We start from the raw sequence: 19,239 nt of genomic DNA, 5'->3' as shown, positions 1-19,239 counted from the left end.
CCAGAGGCAGAGGATCCTCGTGCTCATCACCTTCTTCAATCACTTTTCCTTCCCAAAAGGTCCTTTTGATGGTCACCAAGGAGCCGCCTCTTGACCATGAAGGCAAGATTTCAGTAACCATCACCCAGGTCTTTTCTAAATATGCCCAAAGAGATGTGCAAGGCGAGGATTTTCAAAGAGGAAACTGAATTCCTATGTTCTGAAGACAGGGGTTTGGCGTTTGGGTGGTTTGTCGCACTATTTTGTGAATGGAAGGGCTGTCACATGAGCAGCATATGATGAGCCTCCCAGAGCCAGGGCTTGTGTGACTGGCAATGGACACAGCTTGGCCTCCTATTAGTTCCTGCCAACTTGGAGTCCACATGCCCTCAGGGTCCTAGAGGGGCAGCCAGTCATTCCCTCAAAGAGTTGAAGACACCAAAAGTCAGCTGTTCCAATGGAGTTGTAAGTTAAGGTCACTGGACCTATATTCCTCTGAGAAAGGGTGAGAAGAGAGCTGACCCCTACCTTCTAACTGCTCAGTCTCGACTCTAAGGGGCCACAAGCACCTCTGATCCATCTGATGTCACTGACCCCATGTGCGAGGCTGGAGCTAGGAGTCCATGATCTGTTAGGGATGTCAGTCTAAGAAACAGGTCACTGTTAGAAGGCTACCTATTCCCTCCACTCCAGCCACCCTGCGCCTTCCTGTGAGCAGGGAAATTATTTATTGCCCTCTTTGAAGAATCAGATGATCTCAAATATTGAACTGGAAGTCACTTCAAAAAGTTCATGGAAAATGGAATTGAAAGATAAGCTTATTCTGTTGCAGTTTTTTTTTTTTAAAGATTCATATTTATTTATTTATTTAAAAGGCAAAGAGAGAGAGAGAGAGGAACCTGCCACCTGCTGGTTCCACCCCCAAATGGCCTCAATGGCTGGAGCTAGGCCAGTCTAAAGTCAGGGGCCAGGAGCTTTTTCCAGGTCTCCCATGTGGGTGCAGGGGCCCAAGCACTTGGGCCATCTTCTGCAGCTTTCCCAGGGCATTAGCAGGGAGGGATATCGGAAGTGGAGCAGCCAGGACTTGAACCAGCACCCATATAGGTGCTAGCATGGCAGGTGGTGGCTTTACCTGCTATGCCACAGTGCCAGCCCCAGCAGAAATTTCTGAAAAGCACACATGGGTTTTTTTTCAGAATATGCATGATCTGTGAACTTTCTGAAGTACCCTCCCACATCGTACTTTCCTGGCCCCATGGCAGCTGTTTACTGGGAGCCAGTGCTATGCCATTTGTTGCATCGTTAGTTCTCCTCACAGCCCTCAGAGATAGGGATCAGACCTTCACTTGTCAGATGAGATTTAGGTAGAAGAAAAAAGTTTAGTAGGTGTTCAAGGTCACACACCTGCTAGGTGACAGATGTGAATCCAGAACTGTGCAACTCCTTGCCACAGAGCCCCCTTCTCAACATTCCAGAGATGCTGAGCCCCTTGGCCTGGGCCGCAGCCCACGCACTACCAGTGTTGAGCTCTGCTGGGCTGGGCACCGCTGCGCTACCTTGCTCCATCTGGCACCGCAGGTTCCTTTCAGGGAGGAAACAAAAGCTATGGGTCTGCTCTACAGAAAAAATACACGCAAATACCTACACATTGGTACGTAAGACATTTCAGGTAATTCAGTAACTACAGAAGTCTTAAGACTACTACCTGGGCTGGCGCCGCTGCTCACTAGGCTAATCCCCCACCTTGCGGCGCCGGCACACCGGGTTCTAGTCCCGGTTGGGGCGCCGGATTCTGTCCCGGTTGTCCCTCTTCCAGGCCAGCTCTCTGCTGTGGCCAGGGAGTGCAGTGGAGGATGGCCCAAGTCCTTGGGCCCTGCACCCGATGGGAGACCAGGATAAGTACCTGGCTCTTGCCATCGGATCAGTGCAGTGCGCCGGCCGCGGCGGCCATTGGAGGGTGAACCAACGGCAAAGGAAGACCTTTCTCTCTGTCTCTCTCTCGCTGTCAACTCTGCCTGTCAAAAAAAAAAAAAAAAAAAAAAAAAGAGAGAAAGAAAAAGAAAAAAGAAAGACACACTACTACCTGCATCTCCCAAGGGCCAAGAGCTCAAATTAAGAGCCCAGTCTATTAACCCTTGCCTCTGCTTACTTGGACACACATGAGAATTAGCTGGGGGCATTTTAAAAATTCAGATTTCTTGGCCGCCTCAGAATCCCTGGATCTGTGCTGTAGTATGTTCCCCAGTGAATTTTATATATCTCTACAAGTAAGTAGTCTGTGACTGGTTTTGGGGAACCACCCTCCTAGCTGATGCTCAATTGACTGGGATTGATCTCTATCTATGTAACATTATCTATCTATGTAACATTAGATAGACTTAACCTCCCTTTCAATTTTCTCCTCTGTGAAATGGGGATAACAGTTGTCTCAACCTAATTGGATTAATATGGGATTCAATATGCCATCCAAGCATTTAGTAGTGTCTGGCACAGAAGCGCTCAATAAATGTTCAATAACATCACCTGTGCCATCTCGGTAGATGGCCTCTTGGTTATCAAGGTGTGAACAGAATCCAATTGCTAGTTGGCTCAACAAACATGCATGAAAGAAAGGAAGAAATGCAAAGTTTATTAAACATTAAGAACAACAGAAAGGTCTGGACTTAACAGCATCAGTACCACCAGTACCACGGTGTACAAGTAAACTAACCTCATGCGAACTTCTACCTGTTTAACAGATGCAATCACTGTGGTATTGCTCAAAGGATAATGTAGCATTGTTATATTTGGTAAGGTGCTCAAAAAGCAAATACTTTATGTTTTAAATTTACACACACACACACACACACACACACACACTCGTACATATACTTGGCTCCCATAAAATATATTGACTCTAGTTGCTAAATCCAGTTTATCAAGAACTAGGGCGAGGCTTTGCTCATTTGTAAACTGACATTATTAATTGCTGAGAACCTGGGAGGGATGCTGGCCTCGACGGTGGAGGGTACCCAGAAGCCCTCAGCAGGAAGAGGACTGCGAGCAGATGTCTGCCACACGGAGATCGGAACACCTGCTCTCAGTCACCTGCCCAGGACTGAGCCCAGTGGTAAACCCAGAACTCCACACACGGGCGAGCAGAACAAGTCTGCCTGCCTTGGGATTGTGCCACTTAACTCTGATAAAACTTGAGTTTTCTTAAAAGGATCATTAGGTGGGAAATTAGGTGAACTATGAGAAAGAACACATTTTAATTGCATTTTACAGAATGTTTTACCCTGAGGCTGTGGGAGAGTGCCACTTCAACTCTCAATTCTCCTGAAAACAGCCCATAGAGCATCTGCATGTCCAGTGTGAGTCCCCACATGACACCACTGGGCTAGGAGGAACCCCAGGGTTGTATAACACAGCCACCCCCCACCACACCTGCATCCCAGTCTACACTCTCCCAACAGAGTGTTCTCCTACATGCAGGATGTTCCATGGAAGGCCTGCAGTACACAAACACAACAGCCCTCTCGTAATCCTCCTGATGCGGCTTTTAAATGGTCCAGCGTGGCCTCTTTCTCAAGGGGAAGTGACCCTTGATAGCCCCGCCATCCACTACCTAGCTCCTCAAGGCAGTATGAGCAGTATTCCAAATCACGTCCAAATGTTCCTGCCACATGACTTGGAATCACTTTAATGGCCAAGTAATCAAAGAATGAAAGATGCTTAGGATGAAATGGTGACAAATGACGACAGGGCTCTTAGAACAGCTGCAGTCTGCAGGCATCCGTTTGACCTGGGTTAATCCTGGCTTCCCACTCCACTTGGCAGAACTGCCTTGTTTGTTAACTGCCCCTGCAAGACGTGCACCCAGCCCAGGAATGTGTGTGTGTGTCTGTGTGTGTGTGCTGACAAAGTCCCACATATAAGGCATCCGTACAGACTACAGGATGTTTAAATTTTTAGGAGGAGGTAGATTGCTGAAACCTCTCCCGGCACACAGAAGGACAAGTTTTATGGTCATCTTTTTATTTCCTGCAGAACACGTTTGTGATGTTCATTTGATACAAACAGCCTAGTTGTGAGAAAGCCCAGTTCTCAGAGTTTTTCAGCCATCATTTGATACTTCCACAAGCGTGGGTGGTCTCTGGTGCAATGTGTCAACACTTCTCTGCTTAAAGATACCATCAGCTTTGCTTTAATGACCACTGCCATTTACCAATTTTGCAGTTGGCCCCTCACCTGTAAAGGGCCAACTCAAGGTCCACTGGCATCTCTCACTGAATTATCTTTCAGGTCTGCTGACGACTGGCAAAGATTTTTTGCTGGTTTTGCTAGTTATCAATCTGAACAGTGTATTCCAATTCCAATCCTCTCCCATCTCTCACCATTACCTGTAGCTTGAGCACAGTGGGTATCTACTTGGAATATCCTACTAGTGGGGTCTGCCAAAGCTGTGACACCATGAGAGAAGCTGAGCTCATGCATCCACAAGGAGACCACCAGTTCATCAAACAGTAAAGAAACTCCGGAGGCAGGAAACTAGAAAATTCCATGGATAAAAGAGTATTTTAATCTAGCACAAAATGTTTCTTTGCAGTAACAGCAGAATCTCTTGACATTGTACAACTTAATGAAACAAAAGAACAATCGTCTTTAAAGTCAGAACATCTATCAAATTATAGGCCGTACGCGTAGCACCGAGATCGCCTTTATACTGCATAAGACACACAGGCCCCAGAGGGGAACAGAGCCGTCTGGGGGCACAGGCAGGAACGCTCCATTCCAGGAACTCTGAATTTTGAAGTGAACATTTTTGTGGCAGATGCTTTTCCTAAAAAACACTGTATCATCCAATAAATATTTGACTAAAATCCATTTTGTGCTTTTGGGTGATGTTAGCTGACTTCTTCCTGAGACCTCGTAAGAAAGAAGAAAGCTCCTTGTGTCTTTCAGAGCACGATTCATCACGGCAAGCCTTGATACTGTCATAAAAATTTTAATTTAAAGCAGAAAACATGCTGATGTGTCAGTGATAGGCTTAAAATATTAAAGACTTCAAAAACCCCCAAGCACGTCTTCTCTGTACAACACGGGTGAATATATATCTTTGCTATATAATTTTAAAACATGGAATAGTTTTCCTTTTCTCTTTTCTATATATAATATATGTCTTCCAAAATACATTGTCAGTATTTATATCTGAAAAATACTGTACAAAAAAAGAACTTCCTATAGTTACTCTGTATAAACATTAAACAATTTAATAATCTCCTTTTGGTCTACAGTAAACACTTAGATTGATTGGATTAACCACAGTTTGTGACAACGCCATCCCCTTGTGAGATACACCAGTGTCTTTTACATTCGTTTTCAGAAGTCTACTTTATAAGAGCACATACGTTCAAAAGCAAACAGAGTAAGAAACATAAGCTCTAGAATAATTAATTTATGAGGCATTCAAAAATGACACCATGAGGAAAAAGGGCCTTACAAAACATCAACTTATTAACTTAACTGATTTTTTTAAAAACAGCAAAGTATAATTCACAAAAATATATTACAAAAAAATGGGAAAACTCAATCTTAAGTCATTGAATTGCTTGGAATATCAAGAGGGATATGGACAAAGTTAACTAGAGAAGTAGGAGGTGGGCGGGGTTTGGGAGAGGGGAGAGAAGAAAACCAAACACGACGGCAAAGGCTGGTCCATGGCTCGTGGACTGAGAAATTAACCCCTCATTCTTAGACCTCCCATCTCCCTCTGCTTCCCTGTCCTGGGGATGTTCTGGTCATGCGCAAATGCATTCCTTTTTGTTTTTAAAAGACAGTGAGATCCTTAGGTAGGGAAAACATCCTACGTCCACTAGTGAGACTCAGGCAGCATGCTCTAGTGCACAGCAGGATTATTGCTTTAGTACAGACAGTGCAGAGACACCCTGTGTTCTAGAATAGTACTCTTACTTAGGCGGGGCTGGTAGAATTAAAAGGAAACTTATTAGATAGCAGTAAGTAAATACGGGATCTAAGAACTCTAAACAGCACTTTCAATTTGAAGACAATTACCACCAAAACGGAAAATACGAGGAAAGCAACCTGTGAGTGCACAGAGCTGCGAGTAGTGCTGGGGAAGGTATTTGGGGCACCCAGTGAGCAGGGTCACTTCCAGGTGACAGGAACAGGAGCTGGAACTCTTGACAACTGAGATCCACTACTTCACCAGGGCCCCTCGCAGGGAGTCCTAGCACAGGGTCCTGCAGGAGTGGGGAAGCTGCAACACCAAGCCACACAGAAAGGGCAGGAGCCGGGAAGACGGGAAGGGGAGGTGGATCCCCGAGGGGGCTCCAGAGTCGAGTAAAAACATGGCACCTTCCTTTTGTTGGAACTAAAAGAGAATGAGAGGGCTACCTAAAAATGGCAAGTGCAAAGGGGACACACACACACATACACTCGCACGCACGCACACACGCAAGCACGCACCCTGTGGGCCACACACACGAGCACAAGCATGTGTACGCGTACACTCACACACACATGATGCACACAATGTGAGTCAGTTGTGTTTATGCCTCTGGTAAAGTGCTGATGTCAGAAAGGTCGGTTTGGGTGTGGAGCTATCAGACAGGAAACAAACTGTCCATCCATTCCAAAGCAAAGCCCGCAAGAATGCCATCCTACAGGGGCCCGTGCCTAGCCTCATACTTGGCAAGTATGTTCTTGCATTTGCCCAGCTCCTTCCTCAAGTCAGCCACCTCCTGGCGGAGGGCCGAGTTCTCCTTCTCCAGGAACGAGGCCCGGATGGCAATCTGATTCTCCTTCAGCCGCCGGGCGTCGCGGGAGCGCTTGGCCGCCATGTTGTTCTTTCTGCGCCTTGCCCAGTACTTGTCATCCTGCTCGTTAGTTACAGAAGGGAAAACACAAGGTATTAGATTTCAGCAACACGGAGCTTCAGCCAGGGCGCGCTGGCAGCCTTCAGGGTTGTACCGAGGCCCCGACCCGGGCTTCCCATGCGTCTCAGAGGCCGGCCCGCGAGCCACGGCTTCCTCGCGGGGCAGGCCCCGACCCGTCATCACAGCTCCCTACTCGCTCTGCTCCACGGGGACTGTGTCCAGTGAGGTAGCGATCAGGGGCTGAATGAAAGCAAGGGGCTTGGCTCTCACCCTAAGTTGCATGCCAACATTCTCCACTCGCTTCGCTGCCGTTTTTATTTGAAGAGCACTTTTATTCCCCGAGCGCTCATATGCTTTTTGGGTATAACTTGGCGCAATATTTTTGGAAGGCAATGTGGCCCATCAGCTATTTAAATGCATATACTATTGATCTAGGAACACTACTTCTAGGATTTCATCCCATAGCAATTTTGCTCACGTGCATATAGACACAAGAACATTTTTTTTTTTTTTTACTGCGGCATTGGTTGTAACAGAAAAATGTAATAAAAACTATTTCCCTGTAGGAGATTTCATAACTGTATTGTATTAGAGTCATACACGGGGATACTCTGCAGCTGCTCAAAACAGTGTCCCCGTTGCACCAGAAATATATTCAAGCTATATCATTATGTGGGTGAGAACAATGACAATTCACAGATAAATATGTACGGTCTCATCCCAATTTGATTTAAAAATCATCATATCAGGGCCTGGCGCTGTGGCATAGTGGGTAAGGCTGCTGGCTGTGATGCCGGCATCCCATATGGGCGCCAGTTCGAGTCCCGGCTGCTACACTTCCCATCCAGCTCCCTACTAATGCACCAGGGGAAGGCAGCAAAGGATGACCCAAGTGCTTGGGCTCCTGCACCCATGTGGGAGACTTAGAGGAAGCTCCTGGCTCCTGGCTTCAGCTCGGCCCAGCCCTGGGCCATTCTGGCCATCTGGGGAGTGAACCAGCGGAGGGAAGATCTTGCTGTCTCTCCCTTTGTCTCTCTCTGTAACTCGGCCTTTCAAATAAATAAAAAAAAATCTTTTAAAAAAGTCATAATATCATAGATTTGTACAATGGAGCCCAAAAGGATTTATACTAAGTTATAAAAGTGGTGCCATTATAAGGAGTATTACAGGAAAGAAGCAGATAAAACTAGTAGCATTTTCACCTTTTATTTTATACCTTCCTGAACTATTAGAATATTATATAATGTGTATGGACACTTTGGTCACTAAAGGGAAAAGACCCTCAGTCGGCTACTCATCAATGTACCCATATTGCTGGCCAGCATTTAAGTCATTTACTCTAAATTTTGTTTCACTGGATTTCAGGCCTTAATTACCATGAGTAACATTTCGCCTTGAATAATGTGAAAACCATCCCTCCTTCTCCCCCCATCGCCGCCCTTCCTAACAAAAGAAGATGGCTTCCTGGGAAGACGAAGGCACCAGAACCCCCTCCTGGACTTTCCCAGTTCATTGCTGGTGCCACCTGATGAATTCTGCAATACTCTTTTGACAACAACCTGTAAAAGCAGACCTCAAGTCTCCGCAAAGCTGATGTCTGTGCAGTTCACACCTCCCTCCCAGAAGAGAGGGTGAGGCCAGGCCTTACCCTACCCCCACCCCGAGGAGTCCAGGGGGCAGCGGCACTGAAGGTCACGTGGTCTGGGCCCAGTGTTCAGCCCCCCGACCTGCCCGTTACTCTCCGCAGACATCTGCCTTGCACAGTCACGGAATGTGCGAGATGGAAAGTGTCAGCAGGCACCTCCCGAGTGCTCTCTGCAAGCAGAAACTGCCGTCTTACTCAGAGCGCACCCAGCCTTCTACACATTTCAGAACAATATATAGCAGGGCAAAAAGCATCCCCAGAGTAGCTGCTCCCACGAAGCTTCTTAGGAAAGATGTGATCCTTGAAGGAATGGCACAATGAGCAAACTTGGGCAGATGTACAATTTGCTGGCTGTGTTTCTGAAGAGGAGAAGCAGGAAGGGAGAAAGGCTGAGAGGGATCTCGGGGGTCGGTGACGTCACTGTGAGGAGGGGCCCCTGAGACACACATCACAAGAGGGAGGTGCCAGTCCTGATGAAGTCCGTGGTTGTACTTTGATGTGGGTTCTGGTGCCACCCACTTCATAGTGTCAGTAAGTCGACCACACTCTCCTTGCTGGGCGTGCTTTCCAAGCACACTCCAAGAAGGGCTCGCTTAGGGTGGACCAGGATCTGCACACAGGGAACAGGAGCCCGGGAGCTAAAGGAACACCCGAGAACAAGCCCCTGGGAAACCGGAAACTGCATGTGTGTGCTGGGGGCGGGCGGAGGGTCCGGCCATGGACCTAAACTCAGAGGTCTGTGCCAGCACTCACCGGGTTTATAAGGACCAGGGAGTCAGCAAGTGATTTACGGGTTGCAACCACTTGTCCCTGACTTAGAGCTCATCTCACATCTTCTGTGCTCTCATCTCCCAGCCTCACCCCGTCCACAGGTGCGGAGGAGCCAACCAAGGTGTGAACTGCCGCATGAACCTGGCAGGTGGGAGTGGAGTCAGGAGCAGCGGTGGATCGAGGGATAACGCAGGAGGACCAAAGAGGGAGTGTCCTGGCCCAAAAACACCAGCTCACCTTCCTTTATCATCACACAGTGGCTTTGGGGCTGGGAGGACAGGGTGCAGGAGCCTGAGCAGGGCTTACAAATTTGGCACTGATCCTTTGCTCTGTCATCTTCTCCAGCACGTCCTCAAGGTGCTGATGCCAGCTCGCTCCCCAGCCACGACCAGCTCAGTCACACCCCCCCGGACAAGGCAACACTCCCATGCTGTCACCAGACTAAAGGTTGTGTGAGGTCAGGCACAAGGCTGGTACGGACTCACCTAGGTGTCCCCAGCCCCTGACACGGGGCTTGGCACACACTAGCATTTGAAAAGCGTCTGCCAAGGGAAGGCACAGATGCTTCGGAGTGCTCAGAAATCAAGGTGAGTCGGCTGACTCTCGGTTAGGGACCCTGCTATGCCGTCCTTTGATTCTGCCGCACGCATGCATGCTAGCCCAAAGAAACGGCTCGAGGGAATGAGGGGAGGCGTTTTTGGTGGGGGTCATTCCACTCAATTGATTTGTTCCTCCAAAGGCAGGGGGCCACAAGCACCTTGTCTCCCACCCACCCCTAGCTCATTCCTCTCTTCTGGCAGGAAAAATGTATTACAGCTCTGCCTCCTGATTCATATCACCTAAAGATCTGTGGCGCAAGGCTTTACCCACAGCTGAAAGGAATCCAAGGACACGTGGCGGGAGAATGTTCACGCCATTCCCTGTGCTCCGTGTGCAAGGGCCAGGCCTGGCCATGGCAGCAGTGATACAGATAATCCCAGCACAGAGAGTGCTCATGAAGCCTCTGTGTTGCCAAGGGGAACTGGGCTATCAAGTCTTCTTGCTCTTTGAACATGTAAATTTGGAGACTCTCCTAAGGTTTGACTGGGAGTTCTATCTACTGCTCAGCAGAATCCTTCAAGCTACCCTCCATGCAAGAGGAATTCCTGGCTGCGTGGCCTCCCTGGTTTAGTTTAAAGGATGATGCCCGAAAACACACACACCGAGAACTGGATTGCTAAGAATGCAAGACCAGGAAGAAAATCCAACTGAGAGACATTATCTAGCTGCCCGGGACCCGATCCCACATTGCCCCTTTCTTATCCCACTAGCTGAAGCAGGAACCCCCGAATCTCCTGTCGACTTTAGATTTTTTGGTGTTTCTACCAAGCAATTTCCTCTTTCAATTCTCTTGCTGATAGTAACAGGCTGAATAGCCCCAATCTCAAAAACTGTAATTTGAAATGCTCCCAAACCAAAAACTTCTTGAGTACATACATGATACCACAAGCAGAAAATTCCACACATGAAACTTAGTTTCATGCACAAAAGTTATTAAAAATACTGTGTAAAGTTACCTTCAGGCTAGATGACCCAGGAGCTGGGTTAGACCCTACTCTACCTGGGGGAATTCAGCCCTGATGGTTCCATCCTGCACGGGTTCCCATCACATCAGATACATGATGACAGCCGTGATCTAAGTCTGCTAGCTACTTTGGCCTCCATAGGTCTTTGTAGAAATGAAAGACAGGAGGAATTGGCTTCAATCGGTCTAGACACTGTCTCAAACCCTCGTCTGCATGTGAATCATACTTCGCTTTGAGAAGTGATAGGCTTCAGAAAAGTCCTTATTTTGCTTGATTCCAATGCCTTGACTATGTAGAACCACCTCTCCATTGTCCATCTGACTGTGAACAAGCAAAACCACATTAAGCTCTACACAATGGCCAATCAGAAATGGGTCTGCTTTGAGATAAGCAGGCATGGCATAATTTTGGAAAGAATTTTCACCCTAAGGTACCATTGAATCTAATTTACTTTAAGCTTCATTTGACTTCCAAAGGTCAATCTATTTCCCTATATAAAAAATGTGTTCCCTTCAACACGGCAGCGCAAAACTACCCAGAATTAACCTTCTGTTGAGATGCTCCAGTGATCACTACTTGAGGTACAAAAATGGACATCACATATAAACAGAGTTGGGGAAGCACTAGCTTCCCTTGCAAAATGCAAAACGCAACCCTGGACTCTCGGGACTGAAAATGCGGAAGGAGGTTCTGTCTCCTGAGACCTACAGGGAAAAGGCAGCCGTTAATTATCAACAAATTCCCAAAAGGAAGATTACCCCTGGAAGACTATGAGGTCCACATGTCCTTCCCAAATAGATTTCTCTCTCTTTTCAACGCTGAAAGATTTTGATTGGATTGTATTAGGTTTTTGTGGGTTTCCTTGCTGGTAGTAGCAGGTTTGCTTCCGTTATAGGCTTAAAATCACCCTGTTTTGGTCCTTTCCTTACTACTCTTCAGTCTTAAGACACGAAAGCACAAATCAGAAGATACCCAAAGAGGAAGCAACACGCCTGCGAATTCCACACTAAGAACCAGGATCAGAAATCGCCGGCCCCTTGTTCCTTAGCGTAGATGGTCCTGCTGGGGGCGCCCTTCTAATCTGTCTCGCAATCCTGCTCTCCATTTCCCCAGAGCCTCATCACCGGCTCCAATTTACCTTCAGGTCATCAGGGATAAAGACTTTGCGGGCTTTCTTAATCATGGGCTGTGGCTTCAGTTCTTCCTCGGAGAACTTGCGTTTGCGAGGGTCAAACATTTCCTGGCCAGGGATGCTGGAGAGGGCGAGATCCGCCGGATCTGGCTCGTAGCCCACCGGGACCTGGATGGTGTCTGGATCGATAGGACTTGGTGTATTGCGGTTTGCTGGCAACAGCTGACCTGGAACAACACAGACGTTTCAGTTCATGAACTCCAGGGAGACCCATCAGACAGCTACTTGATCATGCGTCACCCTGAGTGGCAGGAGTCTTCAACTAACTTGTATAGGACTCTAACATCATTTTTTTACTAATCCTCACCATGTTTCCAAAAACACAGGCTGAGTACAACTACACTCTTGCCACACCAGGCAAAACAATGACATAAATGTTCACAAACTGGGGAGGTGGAAACTCAATTATAAACAGACACATTCATTCTTTCCTATGACATATTCATGGAGCACCAACCATGGGGCCAGGCACTCTGCAAGGCGCGATAGAACTTCATGATTTTTACTTTGTAGTGTTTTCCAGATGAGTGGGGGAGACAGACTACTCACTGGCCAGGGAGGAGGGAGTGCAGGGGCTAGGATGGGACCCTCAAGTTCTTCCAGAGTACAGGGGAAACAGTTACACACCACAGAGGAGTCTCGGACATTTCATAGAGCTGCTTCTTGAGACAAACAGTAATTGGCCAAAAAACAAACAAACAAAAAAAGGTGTTCTAGGTACCAAGACAAGACAGAGCTTTGCATTTCTGAGGAACCACAAATAGCCTTAGGTAGCAGGAGTACTGAATCAGAAGACAAGGTAGGTGGAAGGAGGAGAGGTTCAAGTGCAGGGGATGTGCCCACCAGGGAGGGGCAGTGGGGGATTATGAAGGGCCCTGAATGCCACTGAAGGAATCTGAGCAATGAAGGGACAGACAGCTGACTTTGGAAAGAAGACGCAGGCAGAGTGAGGAGGGCGTGTCTGCAGGCAGATCAGACGCAAGGCTGTGGTGATAAGCCGTGCGCGCGTACTAACAGTGGCAGTGGAGACTGGGGAAAAGGGGCCCAGTACAAGAAATCTTTGACTAATTAAAAAGACATCATGGAGACAATCTTCAGGGTTCTTCAGGCCAAACCACTGAAACACACCAACAGTCACAGAACAATGGGTTGACTGTATTTCTGAGTATGTCTGACTTGTGAAGGTGAACTTAACAACAGACCGGATTGTTCATACGGGGAGCTCCGAATTTTATAATCACTTTGCATGCCCACAGAATGAACAAGAGGATACAGCTCCACTACGTTTGGCCATTTCCTCCTCTTCCTCGAGCCAAGGGTGGGCCAATGTGTCAAGTACCCCTTAGCTTGCATTACAACTTCCCCTCGGCTGAAGCACAAAGCCATCAGCTCAGATTCCAGCAACACTGTGAAACCATGCTCGCGTGTTTTTGGTTTGATGGGGAACTTGCAAAATGAATGCTCGGGGTGACCTTTTAGGTCCCCACTCTGCTTTGAGCTCTCTGTGTCCTGCTTGCCAGGAGGAAGAGACGGGCCCCGAGGTGTTGGCAGAGGACGGAGATTTCTCATTAGCCAGGCAGCTGCAGCTCGAACTTCTAGGGACTGCGGAGTTCTGTACTGGATGGTGGCAACCTGAGTTTGATCTTGTGCCTCTTGGCTTTGCCGCAGAAAATGAACCACACCTCAGTCGAATGGGGATTTTATTTTCCCTTTAGAAGCTCTCTTTGAATGTATTAGCAACACTACCCAAAGCCCCAGCAGTACAACCACCAGCAGCAGCAGCCTACGAGCGTGAGCACCTTCTGCCTCTTGAAGCACTTTGTAATGAAGACTTCCAGCCTCATGGCTCCAAGTTAAGACCTCAGTATCTGTTGGTTATGCTATAAATTACCTTAAGCTGCACACACTCACACACACGCATGCACACGCTCACACGCACTCACGCACGTACACACACACACGCTCACGCTCACACACACATGCACAGTCTTCTTCCACTAGACCACACAGTCTTTCCTGTTTGATCTACTTTGTCCCCACCCAATCCCTCACCATGGCTCAGACTTCAGAGTTCAGCTTCCACAAAGAACAGCTCTCACTCAGCGGTGGCCCTGGGAGACTGCTATTCAGCCAGGGGTGGCCCCCAACACCACTTCCCATCTAGGCAGGACTTGTTCTTTCTTCTCTAACCCTTTCCTGCAGAAGGAGCAGGGCCATCCTACCTGCAGAGGAGAGGAGAACTATGTGGCCCACAGCCCAGGTAAACGGTTACCCCAATGGTAAACAGTAAACAGCAGAGCCAGGCCCCCACTTCTCTCCAGAATCCTTCATGATATCTTATTATCTGTATTTTCTGGGAGTTAACTCTGCCGGACTTACAGTATTCTTACCCTTTATCCCAAAATGTCCCCAGTGTCACTGGGTAATAATGAGCCTTTATTATTTTTCCCTACCTTTTGTGGACTTTCAAAATTTTAATACAGGAATTCTCAGTATGAGAATGCAACGTTACATTAATCTTTTTTTAAAAAAGATTTATTTATTTATTTGAAAGGCAGAGCTACAGAGAGGCAGAGGCAGAGAGAGAGAGAGGTCTTCCATCTGCTGGTTCACTCCCCAAATTGGCGCAATGGCCGGAGCTGAGCTGATCCAAAGCCAGGAGCCAGGAGCTTCATCTGGGTCTTCCAAGCAGGTGCAGGGACCCAAGGACTTGAGCCATCTTCTACTGCTTTCCCAGGCCATACCAGAGCTGGATTGAAAGTAGAGCAGCCAGGACTCAAACCAGTACCCATATGAGATGCTGGCACTGCAGGCGGTAGCTTTACCTGCTACACCACAGCGCCGGCCCCAACATTACATTTTGATTCTCAAAAATGTTCATTGCAAAATTTCAACAGAGGGCCGGCGCCGCGGCTCACTAGGCTAATCCTCCGCCTTGCGGCGCCGGCACACCGGGTTCTAGTCCCGGTCGGGGCGCCGGATTCTGTCCCGGTTGCCCCTCTTCCAGGCCAGCTCTCTGCTGTGGCCAGGGAGTGCAGTGGAGGATGGCCCAGGTGCTTGGGCCCTGCACCCCATGGGAGACCAGGAAAAGCACCTGGCTGCTGGCTCCTGCCATCGGATCAGCGCGGTGCGCCGGCCGCAGCGCGCCGGCCGCGGCGGCCATTGGAGGGTGAACCAACGGCAAAGGAAGACCTTTCTCTCTGTCTCTCTCTCTCACTGTCCACTCTGCCTGTCAAAAAAAAAAAAAAAAAAAAAAAAATTTCAACAGAAATGGGCCAACAAAATGAAATTCCCGCTTGTGCTACTCTTTTCTCCCCTAGTCCTCCCAACAGCTGTTCCCAGAGGTGACTTCCCTCAACCATTTGGTGTGAACCTCTCATGGTTTTGTTTACACAGGGAGGTGAGTTGACCAAAATGGGATTAAACTACCCATACATCTTAAACTCCTTTTTAATTAGATCAATATGCCATATGCAAACAGAACTACTTTGTTCTTTTTAAAGGGTGAGAAGTCTTCCAGGGTCTGGATGTATAATAATCTGTTTAACCACCACCCCAACTGATAGTCTTTCAGGTATATGCTTTTACAGAAGAGATCCCTAGAAGCAGGAACACTAATGCAGAAGTGTGTACATTTTATATTTCTAAGTGGACTGGACTGACAAATTGTGTTCCCAAAATGTCAGACTAATTATATTTGAAACAACATTTATGGGTGTGTACATTTCTCACAATTAAGTATTAAAAATTTTTTTTTTGACAGGCAGAGTAGACAGTGAGAGAGAGAGAGACAGAGAGAAAGGTCTTCCTTTTCCATTGGTTCACCTCCCAATGGCTGCTGTGGCTGGCGCACTGCGCTGATCTGAAGCCAGGAGCCAGGTGCTTCTCCTCGGTCTCCCATGCGGGTGCAGGAGCCCAAGCACTTGGGCCATCCTCCACTGCACTCCCTGGCCACAGCAGAGAGCTGGACTGGAAGAGGGGCAACCAGGACAGAATCCGGCGCCCCAACCGGGACTAGAACCCGGTGTTCCAGTGCTGCAGGCGAAGGATTAGCCTACTGAGCCGCGGCGCCGGCCAGTATTAATATTTTTTAAAGATTTATTTATTTATTTGAGAGGCAGAGTTACAGAGAGAGGGAGAGACAGAGAGAAGTCTTACATCTGCTGGTTCACTCTTCAAATGGCTGCAACAGCCGATGCTGCACCAATCTTAAGTCAGGAGCCAGGAGTTTTTTCCAGTCTCCGCAGGGGTCCAAGCACTTGAGTCACCCTCCACTGCTTTCCCAGGCCATCAGCAGAGAGCTGGATTGGAAGAGGATGGTCTGGGACATGAACCAGCACCCATAAGGGATGCTGGTGCTGCAGGTGGAGGCTTAGCCTCCTATGCCACAGCGCTGGCCCCCTAAGAATTAATTTTAAAAGCACTGCCAACCTGACAAGTGCAAATGTCACGGGCTTATGCTGCCTACCAAAAGAAATTCCAGGTGACTGCAGATTCTAATAAACTAGTTGTATTACAGAAAAGTATGCAGAAAGATATGAGTGGGGTTGTGTATATGTAAGATACAATTGGGGGATAAAGTATGAAAGATAGAATCCAAAAAACATAGAATCCTTGGGGCCGGCACTGTGGTGTAGCAAGTAAAGCCGCTGCCAGTGGCACCGGCATCCCATATGGGCGCCGGTTCGAGTCTTGGCAGCTCCACTTCTGATCCAGCTCTCTGCTATGGCCTGGGAGAGCAGTAGAAGATGGTCCAAGTCCTTGGGCCCCTGCACCCTCTTGGGAGACCTGGAAGAAGCTCCTGGCTCCTGGCTTTGGATCAGCGCAGCTCCAGCTGTTGCAGCCATCTGGAGAGCGAACCAGCAGATGGAAGACATCTCTCTCTCTCTGCCTTTCCTTCTCTCTCTGTGTAACTATGCCTTTCAAATAAATAAATAAATCTTTTGAAAAAAAAAAACACAGAATCCATAAAAGGCAATATTTCAATATATTGCTACATTCAATATAAAAGCTCTAAGTAGTGAAAACTATAAATCAGGCTAGGACATGGACAACAGCATGGGAGAAAATAATTGTTATAAGTAAAACAGATGTAAAGATTAGGTCCATAGTTTAGCAAGGGTTTTTAAAAATGAATACACACACACATACACACACACACATACAATTTAATATGTAAGTGAAACTGACTTGGGGATTTGATTTTGCTTATAGTCCTGTCCATCTGACTGCTGAACTCTGGTCTTTCTGCTTTTTACTTGCTGAACTTTAGTTAGTGAAGCATCAAGACTATGACTATAAAGTGAATAAAAATGGTATCACAAAAATTAAAAATGAGGGGAAATGAGTGGGAAGGAGGGAAATAGCATATTATCAGAATTGATCTATGAACTACCTGAAATCTATTCTCTTTATAGTAATAAAAATGAATAAATTTTAAAATGAATCAACAAGACATACTTTTAAAAGTGCAACAGATAGGAAGAAGCGATGCACAGAGAATAAATAAGTAAATAAATAAATACCCAACAAACCTGAGCTATAGTCAGTGTCAGTAGAGACACGGTTATTGGTGGTACACAGAAACCTACTGGTCTTTAAATGCTGGGCTTCTATCCAGCCACTTTGTTCCCTTATTACTTCTAATATTTCTAACTTCTCTTAGTTTTTAGGCAAATAATTCAATCTGCTGCCTCCAGGGAGTTGTGGCTTCCTTTGAAGGTTGATAACTCCTACTTGATCTCTGTAATCTTTGATCTCACTCCATTAATTAGGCTCTGCAAGGTGATGAACAGTAGGTGCAGGTGAGACTGGCGATCCTGCTTGTCCCAGCAGCTCAAGGAAAGCACATCTGATGGAAGATGCTAATACTTCACCTCAAGTATGAGGTCTTCTGCTAGAATCCTCGCAGACAGTTTGAAAAACAAAGGTAGTTTCAACCCTTCCAGCACCACTGTCAGCTGCCTTAAAAAATAAATCCGGAAGCTTGTATTAAATTTTCTCAAATATCATTTTAGTATTCATTGAGATGGTTCTGCGGTTTTCCCCTGTATCTGTTAAGTCTGAGCTTGGTGTTTCTCCAAGGTGGACAAGAACAACCCTGTCATGTCGACTCCGACCCCGCAGTTCGCTGGAACACTGTGCTCTTCTTTCTAAAAACGTTAAAGTCACTTCCAGAGGGGCCAAGGATTTCCAGATGAAAGGGTGCAAGGGAGGACTTTAAAAAAGCCTGGAAAGAGATTAAAGTGACCTTCAAACTCAAACTTGTTGGCCTCTACTGTGTCACGGATTAGGCACAACAAAACCTCCAAATAGTTTAAGTGAAAATGGGCGGTGTCTTCTTCTGTATTTTCAAAACCTCAGCAGCTCACGTTTGATTAGCCGATGAGCTAGCAGACATCAATGAAAGGGAGCGCAGCACTCTTGTCCCACTCCTTCTCAGGTCAGTGGTTTATTTCTTTAATGTATGGCTGCACCACACTAATAAATTATAGCCTCATTTGTCACTTAATCCTCAAGGCTAATTGCAGCACCTCCAATCTTTCTGATGTGTTAAATAAACAAAGCGTTAGGTTGGCAGTAGCACTGTCAAAACACACACTGCACTCTAGTGCCCATCACTGATGAACACTAGCAGGACAATACACGGTATCCTCTATTAAGCGAAGCTGACAGGACTTTTGTTTTTGGCCAAAGGATTCCCTTTAGTGCTGATGGGTGAAATTCCTTGTGATCCAAAGTTTGGTCCCAGACTTTTGTCTCTGCCTCTCTCTTCCTTCCTCCCTCCTCCCCTTGTACATGTTGGGTCTGTTTGCTTGTCTTGATCCCACAGACCTTCTTGGTACCACACAGCTTTCAGGAGAAGTCACCCCCCGCCCCCTCAGTACTCAGAGCCCACGTGCTCCACTCGAAAAGACCCCTGCGTCCAAAGTCCCTTACATCACATGGGGGAGTCAATTAACTTAGGAGACTGCACTGAACTATCCAGTGAAAACAGGGCTCACCACACGTACAGAGATTAAGCACACTCTGAAATGTGGGCTCTCTGGCCTCTGCGGCCAAGTCAGCCAGCCTCTCGTCCAATGGCAGGCATCTTGTCCAACGAGCACCCTGCCGAAGCAGCTGCGTCCCCATGACCAAGGGTCTCATCTCTCTGCCCATCTCCTGTTCCATGTCACTTGCAGTCCCTACGCAGAATGTCTCTGTCTC

General features: G+C 47.3%; 2 protein-coding genes across 6 annotated transcripts in view; one reads left to right on the top strand and one right to left on the bottom strand.

Moving 5' to 3' along the window:
* MMD (monocyte to macrophage differentiation associated) overlaps nucleotides 1-19,239 on the top strand; it is a 162,628-nt gene that overhangs the window by 141,858 nt on the left and 1,531 nt on the right. The window contains exons 7-8 of one of the 3 annotated variants that reach the window (XR_011383521.1): nucleotides 9,619-9,860; nucleotides 10,074-13,722. Coding sequence is in view for 1 of the 3 variants with exons in the window: in XM_051825500.2 (XP_051681460.1) it covers nucleotides 9,619-9,729 (111 nt within the window). In the remaining 2 variants the exon portion in view is untranslated. Of the gene's footprint in view, nucleotides 1-9,618; nucleotides 13,723-19,239 lie in introns of those variants that run through there. The other 2 variants (XR_011383522.1, XM_051825500.2) reach the window with 2 other exon arrangements.
* The window catches only part of HLF (HLF transcription factor, PAR bZIP family member), a 53,977-nt gene continuing 39,255 nt past the window's right edge, over nucleotides 4,518-19,239 (bottom strand). For 2 of the 3 annotated variants that reach the window (XM_051825491.2, XM_051825495.2), the window contains exons 3-4: nucleotides 11,977-12,197; nucleotides 4,518-6,860 (exon numbers count right to left, since the gene is read on the bottom strand). In XM_051825491.2, the coding sequence (XP_051681451.1) occupies nucleotides 6,642-6,860; nucleotides 11,977-12,197 (440 nt within the window). In that variant the 3' untranslated portion in view covers nucleotides 4,518-6,641. The remainder of the gene's footprint in view (nucleotides 6,861-11,976; nucleotides 12,198-19,239) is intronic. The other variant, XM_051825492.2, reaches the window with a different exon arrangement.

The sequence above is a fragment of the Oryctolagus cuniculus genome, chromosome 17 (genome assembly GCF_964237555.1).
Source record: "Oryctolagus cuniculus chromosome 17, mOryCun1.1, whole genome shotgun sequence".
Taxonomy (NCBI): domain Eukaryota; kingdom Metazoa; phylum Chordata; class Mammalia; order Lagomorpha; family Leporidae; genus Oryctolagus; species Oryctolagus cuniculus.
The sequence above is the reverse complement of the archived record's forward strand: the minus strand, read 5'-3'. Positions and strand labels throughout refer to the sequence as shown.